Below are 7,915 nucleotides of genomic sequence, written 5' to 3'. Positions count from 1 at the left end.
CAGTTAACTAACTGAAAGGACCTGGTATCTGGATTTTTAAACTATCTTTTGTACAATCCTATCTTCTGGACGCCCTTTTCTTCTGTGGGACTAATAGATCCTTCTTTACCGGAGTGTTCTTGGATATATCAGTAGTTATGTAAACTCTGAGGCTTATCGGGTTAGAATATGGGGTTTACTGTGGGAGGGCTATACTTCAAAGCTTTAAAACGAGGAAAAACACAGCAATGAATGCCAAGATAGACAAAGGCAATGTTGTCAATATGTAGCAAATATTGCAAGCTATTTTAGAAAGCGAGGACAAATAAATATATACTAATACTACTTCTTTAAAAGAATGAAATGGTATATAAAGTACACTGTAGTACCAAAATTATCTTATATATAGTGTATTTACTCTGAGTATTGTAAATTATAGTCTTGTTCTTTACGCGAGCTATAAATAGCTTTAACTATAGTTATTATTTCTAGATTATGTTGTGTTTTTTTATCTAATTACTAGTGTACAGCACGGTACGGTAATAAAAAGAAAGAAAGAAGGGAAAGGAAAGGATCTGTATCTATTAAAAAATAATAGGGAATCGAAAGAGAGGATCTTTCTTTTTAGCTTAATCAAGATATTTCCGTAGCCGAGTGAATATTCATTTACTAAGGCGACCATATCCTATATCTAGAAAATTGGTTACAGACGACAAAGCTGCCTAATAAACAAGGTGTCTAGGAACTAGAATTACTACTCTCATAATTTAGTATTTTATATCCTCTAGTACAGCCTGTCCGGATATTGGGTGTCACTACTTATACTGTTTTATTGTTTTAACCCTATGGTGAAACAATGCTAAACTTCTTTGAGAAGAATCACGGAACATTACTATTCCTTATAAGTATTGTAAAATATGCTGATATATTATGACACAATCTTGTATAGTAGACCAAATAACTATCCACGTAAGTTATCTCTTAGGTTAGTAGCCCCACCAGTCCTTCAAAGAAAGCCTTTGAACGGATTTCATTGGCAGCTTCCCCCACGCCCTGCAGCTATGTGTAAATTAGAATAACTCTTCTGAAATATTGTTACTGTTTACTTATATGATCTTAATACTACTCTGTTCTACCAAGACTCTATTTTGCCCCTAATAAACTATATACCCTAGGTTCTCCAGCTTAAACTTAGCTAACCAAAGTTACTGTAAAAAAGAGTCTAGTTATTATGACATTATATAACTGTCTAACAAATCATCCGTAACATATCCATGGTCGGAGATCTGTAGATGATCGGTATGTGTCTGAGTGATAAAGTTATAGAAGTGTATATGCTATAAACCCTCGATAGTTGTATATATAATCAGTATCTATAAGGGTTCTCTAGGAAATTGCCTTTCCAAATCTGCTGACAGAACTCGATTTATATCAGACCACAAAGAATAGCCATGACTGACTATGACTATGATAGTTGGTAGGGCTACAGATCTATGATATGGCTGGGGATCGTATAATCGCGACAGGATTAAGCCGTGGTAGTAGATCCAATTGGGACTACTCTCTGGTTAATATAAAAAAAGTTGGAGGTGCAATATACAAAGTATATTTAAATAATATAGCCAAATATTCCTGTCAACCACTGCCTATATGAGTGACAGATATATTTGTTTACCTTGATTTATTCAGATCTGGATATATTATCTGTTAGCTGACCATTTCCATTGTAGGCAATAGCTTGAATTAGGAAAGATCCCAACTAGGTGTAGCCCTAAATAGGCACTGGCATAACTAGCTATCTATTTAGGAATAGAGCAAACCTTCTTTCAGTCATAGACTTTTAGATTATTCTAAGGCCTATCTTGTATATCATGATGTTTATGTGGTTTCATATACAATTTATATAATCTGTGGAAATTAGGAATCTAGTTCTAATCTAGACCTAGCCTTAAGCCTGTTTGATGTAAGGGGCTAAGCTATTTATATGATTCTTTATATGATCTAGTTTTCCGGCCTTTTTAGGCCTTGCCTCAATTCAACATAAAAATGGCCTTTACCCCCTTCTGGATTTGATTATTTTCCAATACAGATAATTAACCAACTACCTAATTTACCAGATATTCAGATTTCCTATTTATTATTTTGATCTTTTTTATTCTTTCTAATCTAGGGCTTCTAGTCCGGCAGCCCCAAGTTCCTTGTTTGATTTAAACTATCTATTCGATTTACAAGCCCAAGACTATTCTTTAGGATTAGGGCTTTTGACACCATTAGATGCCGAAATGGATACCACAGAATGTTCTCCTACTAGCTGGACTCCAAGGAGAAAGCGGAAACGTCTATATTTTATCTATAGCGATTATACTATCGGCTGGATATATGCTTTACCGGAGACCGAACTGGTAGCTGCCATGGCTATGTTGGATGAAATACATCCTGTTCTACCAGTAACTAATCCGCAGGACGCAAATACATATGTCCTTGGCCGGATCCATGACCACAATGTGGTGATTGCTTGCCTGCCAGAAGGAGAAATAGGCAAGGTATCTGCTGCTACTGTGGCCAAAGACATGACCCGTAGCTTTCCAGCTGTCAGATTTGGATTGATGGTCGGAATTGGTGGTGGGGCGCCATACTATGGTGCACAGGGAAATGAGAGTGAAGTAAAGGAGGAGAATTCTAAAGACGACACAGAAGATATACGAGATATAAGACTTGGTAATGTGATAATCAGCCTTTACTCAAAATTATCGGATGCTGTTGTACAGTATGATTTTAGGAAATTGTTACAGGAAAAGGAATTTGTACTTAGTAGCGGTAAACTAAACAAACCTTCTAATATTGTTCTGGGTACTGTCGGGACTCTCAGAGCGCATCACAAGTTATACAGACACAAAATCTGCGAGACATTATCTGAATTGGTGTTAAAAAATCCAGGAAATGCGACACAATTCTAATATCTAGGATCTAGAATGGACTGTCTTTTCAAGTTAATCTTTACTCACTCAGAGGGACATAAGTCGTGTCAAAATTGTTGCGGACTCATAGACAGCAATCTTGTCAAGAGGAAAGATTGTTCTGATAATTTATCTCGATTACATTATGGAATTATTGGGTCAGCGGACCGAGTGATGAAGGACGCTATCTTAAGAGATAGATAGGCTCGGGAGGAGAATATAATTTGCTTCGAAATGGAGGCTGCTGGTGAGTAACACACAACTCTTAAGTCTGTTGTAATAGCCGGAAAATCTAGTATCTTATGTTTATCTAGGGCTTATGGACTCATTTCCTTGCCTTATTATACGAGGTATCTGTGACTATGCCGATTCCTATAAGAACAAGATCTGGCAGCTATATTCTGTGGCGACGGCAGTATTATATGCAAGAGAACTTCTTCTGGTTGTTTCGGGACAGGGAGTTGTGAATATGGATTGAATTAAGCAGAGTATATAAGCTGTACTGGAGATTTTATTTCTTTACCCAGGGCATTTCTACTTTACTTTGATTGAACAAATTGGTAATATTATTAAAAGTTGAGAAATCAGTGGTTAAAATACATAATGTTGTCGAAGATACAAGCGCTACTGTTCAGGGCCTTGCATATGACAGCAGACGTGAAAAAGTCCTTAACAAACTACTATATGCAGAAGGTTCAAGTTTTGATGCATTCGGTGGAGAAGATAACGCAAGATGCCACCCAAAAACCAGGCTTAAATTGCTTCGCCAGATCCAGAAGTGGGCAGGGGATCCAAGCCAGAAGTGTATATTCTGGTTGAATGGGATGGCGGGAACTGGAAAATCAACGATTTCTCGGACTGTAGCCCAATTATTTGAGGAGAAGGGTAAACTCGGAGCTAGCTTCTTCTTTAAATATGGAGAGCATGGCCGCAGTACTGCTAAGATATTCTTCACCACTATATGCGCAGAGCTTCTGTGTCGGATTCCTGCTTTGGTCTGCTACGTCGAAATGGCAATTAATGCCGACTCCTTTATATCAGATAGATCGATCAAATAACAATTTGATGAATTGATTCTTGAACCGCTATATTGTCTGGATTAAGTTAAACCAAAGACTATTGTTTTTATAATTAATGTATTGGATGAATACGAAGGGGAAAATGATATACAAGCTATACTTTAACTTTTACTGTAGATACAGATATCAAAAGCTCTATGTCTTCGAATCTTCTTGACTAGCAGACCTGAGCCTACAGTCTATTATGGTTTCACGCAAAATAACTCTTATCAGGACTTAGTCCTCCATGAGCTTCAAAGGCCTATAATTGAATATGATATCTGTATATTCCTGGAGGACGAGTTTTCTAAGATTTATTATAAGCGTTCACTTTCGCCTAGCTGGCCTGGTAATAAAGTTCTCGAAAAGATAGTACAGATGGCTGTTCCATTATTTATCTTTGCGGCCACGATATGTCGCTTTATTAGAAAGGGTATATATCCAAAGAAATAGCTTCAGAGATTTCTTGAATTTTAAGCAAACATAACTACAACTTAAATAGACAAAATATATCTACCAGTTCTGGATCAACTTATAGAGGATGATAGAAATTACTCAAAGGAGCTTGTGGAAGAGTTTCAGAATATTGTTAGAGTTATTATTCTTCTTGCTATGCTACTCTCTATTGAATCTCTTTCCCAGCTTCTATAACTATCGGCGGACGATATCCGCGAGCTATTATATCCCTTACAATCAGTTCTTTATATCTCAAGCAATATAGATGCTTCTGTCCGAATTCTATACTTATCTTTTCGAGATTATCTCTTAAACACAAGCAGCATTTTCTACGTAGATAGGCAAGAGACGTATAGGAAAATAGCATTATATTGCCTTCATATGATGGATACCAAGTTAAAATATAACATCTGTGGTCTAGCAAGCTATGGAGCACAGTATAAGGATATTGATTCTCAGATTATCAAGCAGTATATCACAGCTGATTTGCAATATGTCTGCTACTACTGGGTATATTATACTAAGCAGAGCAAAGGTCATATGCCTGAGACTGAAATTCTCTCCTTCCTAACGAAACGTTTCCTTTATTGGTTGAAGGCACTGGCTCTAGTTGGAAATATATCTAATGCAGTGGAGATGATAGATACACTGAGATCAAGTATATGGGTAAGTCTCTTTAAGTTCTACAGTTAAACCGTGGCTGATATATATTATAGGAAAGTATCGGTGCTGAGATTTACGACTTTCTCTATAATGCGAAAAGATTTATTCTTTAAAATATTTATGTGGCCGGCATTTCTCCACTCCAACTCTACTGTTCTGTGCTGATATTCGCACCTGTACAAAGTATTGTGAAGAAGATATTTTATAATAAAATAATAAACCGGATACAAAAGCCACTAGTTGTCGAAGAACTATGGCGCCCAAGTTTACAAATGCTTGAGGGCCATTCAGATTCAATCAATAAGGTGGCCTTCTCAACTGATAGGTATACTTTAGTGTCAGGCTCAGACGACAAGACTATCAAGCTCTGGAAAATAACGACCGGTATAGAGCAGCAGACGCTCAAGGGCCATTCAGATTCAGTTAGTTCAGTGGCCTTCTCACCAGATAGGTATACTTTAGTATCAGGTTCTTACGACAATACTATCAAGCTCTGGGATATAACGACTGGCATAGAGCGGCAGACGCTCAAGGGCTATTCAGAATGGGTCTGGTCAGTGGCCTTCTTACCTGATGGATGCACTTTAGCGTCAGGCTCATATAACAATACTATTAAGCTCTGGGATACAACAACTGGTAAAGTGTGGAAGACACTTACAGGCTATTCAGATCTAGTTAGCTCCGTGGCCTTCTTACCTGATAGATGTACTTTAGCGTTGGGCTTATCTGACAAGACTATTAAGCTCTGGGATACAACAACTGGTAAAGTGTGGAAGACACTTACAGGTCATACAGAGCTGGTTAACTCCGTGGTCTTCTCGCCTGATAGATACAGTTTAGTGTTGGGCTCTGACAATTGCACCATCAAGCTCTGGGATAAAGAGACCGGCACAGTGTGCCAGACATTCAATAATCATTTAGGTGCAATTATTTCAGTGGCTATCTCGCCTAATGGATGTACTTTGGTATCGGGCTCCTGCGACAAAACTATCAAGCTCTGGGATAAAAAGACCGGCACAGTGCGCCAGATGTTTGAGGGCCATTTAGGTTCAATTATTTCAGTGGCCCTCTCGCCTGATGGATATACTTTAGCATCAGGCTTGTCGGACAAAGCTATCAAGCTCTGGAATACAGTAACTGATATAGAGTGGCAGGTGTATAAGAGTTATTTAGATTCAGTTAATTCAATCGCTTTCGCGCCTGATGGGGGCACTTTAGTGTCAGGCTCTGACGATAAGACTATCAAGCTCTGGGACACGATGACCGGTAAGCTACGGCAGATGCTGAAGAGTCATTCAGGTACAATCAGTTCAATGGTCTTGTTGCCTGATGGGTGCACTTTAGTATCGGGCTTCTACGACAAGACTATCAGGCTCTGGGATACAACGACTGGCAAAGAGCAGACGGTCAAAGGCTATGTAGATCAAGTTAGATCAGTGGCTTTCTTATCTGATGGGCGCACTTTAGTATCGGGTTTTAATAACAAGACTATCAAGCTCTGGGATACAAGAACTGGTATGCTACGGCAGATGCTCAATGGTTATTCAGATCTAGTTAAATTAATGGCCCTCTGGTCTGATTGAGGTACTTCGACTTCGGGCTCAGATAACAAGACTATTAGGCTCTGGGATACAACTGGCATGAAGCGGCAGATACTCAAAGGCTATTTAAATTCGGTCAGGTCAGTGGTCTTCTCGCCAGATGGGTGTACTTTAGTGTCGGGCTCAGATGACAAGATTATTAAGCTCTGGGATACAGCAACTGGCAAAGAGTGGAAGACACTTACAGGCCATTCAGATTGGATTAATTCAGTGGCCTTCTCGCCAGATGGGCATACTTTAGTATCGGGCTCAGATGACAAGACTATTAAGCTCTGGGATACAATAACTGGCAAAGTGCGGAGGACACTTATAGGCTATTTAGATTGGATCAATTCAGTGGCCTTCTTGTCTGATGGGTATACTTTAGCCACCGGCTCAGATAACAAGACTATCAGGCTCTGGGATACAACAACTGGTAAAGAGTGGAGAATACTTACCGGGTATTCAGATTCAGTTAGTTTATTAGCCTTCTCGTCTGATGGGTATAATTTAGTATTAGGTTCTTACGACACGACTATTAAAGTCTGGGATATAACAACTGGCATAGTACGGCAGACGATGATAGACTATTCAGACTTAGTCAGTTCAATAGCCTTCTCGCCTGATAGGTGTACTTTAGCGTTGGGCTTTAATAATAACACTATCAAGGTCTGCGATATAACAACCGACAGAAAATTGACGTTCAAGAGTTATTTAGGTTTATTCAGTTCAGTGGTCTTCTCGCCGGATGGGCATACTTTAGCCTCCGGTTCAGATGACAAGACTATCAGGCTCTGGGATACAACGACTGGCATGGAGCGGCAGACGCTCAAAGACTATTTAGATTGGGTCAATTCAGTGGCCTTCTCACCTGATGGGTGTACTTTAGTGTCAGGCTCCAACGACAATACTATCAGACTCTGGGATATAACGACTGGCATAGAGCGGCAGACGCTCAAGGGCTATTCAAATTGGGTCAACTTATCTCCGGATGAAGCTACTTCTAATCTTCAAATATCTTTATCTAATGCTTGGGTCGTATTAGGAGGCGAGAATCTGCTATGGCTCCCTGCTGAATATTGTTTATTCAATTGTCATGCAGTCAATGACACTACAATTGCAATAGGATATCCGGATAGTAGGGTCACTATTATTCGATTCTATACACTGTAAAGTAATCTTCTTTAATATTTCACAGGGTTTTTATTTTTTAATGTCTTGG

General features: G+C 39.0%; 2 protein-coding genes across 2 annotated transcripts; both read left to right on the top strand.

Moving 5' to 3' along the window:
- Window positions 1-2,261: 2,261 nt before the first annotated feature.
- Window positions 2,262-3,414, top strand: BDV27DRAFT_150650 (nucleoside phosphorylase domain-containing protein; the record flags this gene model as incomplete). The annotated part of the gene is made up of 4 exons (XM_032071257.1): window positions 2,262-2,900; window positions 2,970-3,107; window positions 3,141-3,183; window positions 3,251-3,414. 4 exons carry the CDS (start codon window positions 2,262-2,264, stop codon window positions 3,412-3,414), a joined length of 984 nt encoding a protein of 327 aa, XP_031921290.1.
- A 1,971-nt stretch (window positions 3,415-5,385) lies between these two features.
- BDV27DRAFT_150649 (WD40 repeat domain-containing protein) lies at window positions 5,386-7,472 on the top strand (the record flags this gene model as incomplete). The annotated part of the gene is made up of 6 exons (XM_032071255.1): window positions 5,386-5,574; window positions 5,605-5,952; window positions 5,983-6,078; window positions 6,109-6,412; window positions 6,884-7,213; window positions 7,363-7,472. 6 exons carry the CDS (start codon window positions 5,386-5,388, stop codon window positions 7,470-7,472), a joined length of 1,377 nt encoding a protein of 458 aa, XP_031921289.1.
- Window positions 7,473-7,915: the final 443 nt, after the last annotated feature.

This window comes from Aspergillus caelatus, assembly GCF_009193585.1.
Source record: "Aspergillus caelatus strain CBS 763.97 unplaced genomic scaffold BDV27scaffold_353, whole genome shotgun sequence".
In the NCBI taxonomy this organism is placed as follows: domain Eukaryota; kingdom Fungi; phylum Ascomycota; class Eurotiomycetes; order Eurotiales; family Aspergillaceae; genus Aspergillus; species Aspergillus caelatus.
The sequence above is the reverse complement of the archived record's forward strand: the minus strand, read 5'-3'. Positions and strand labels throughout refer to the sequence as shown.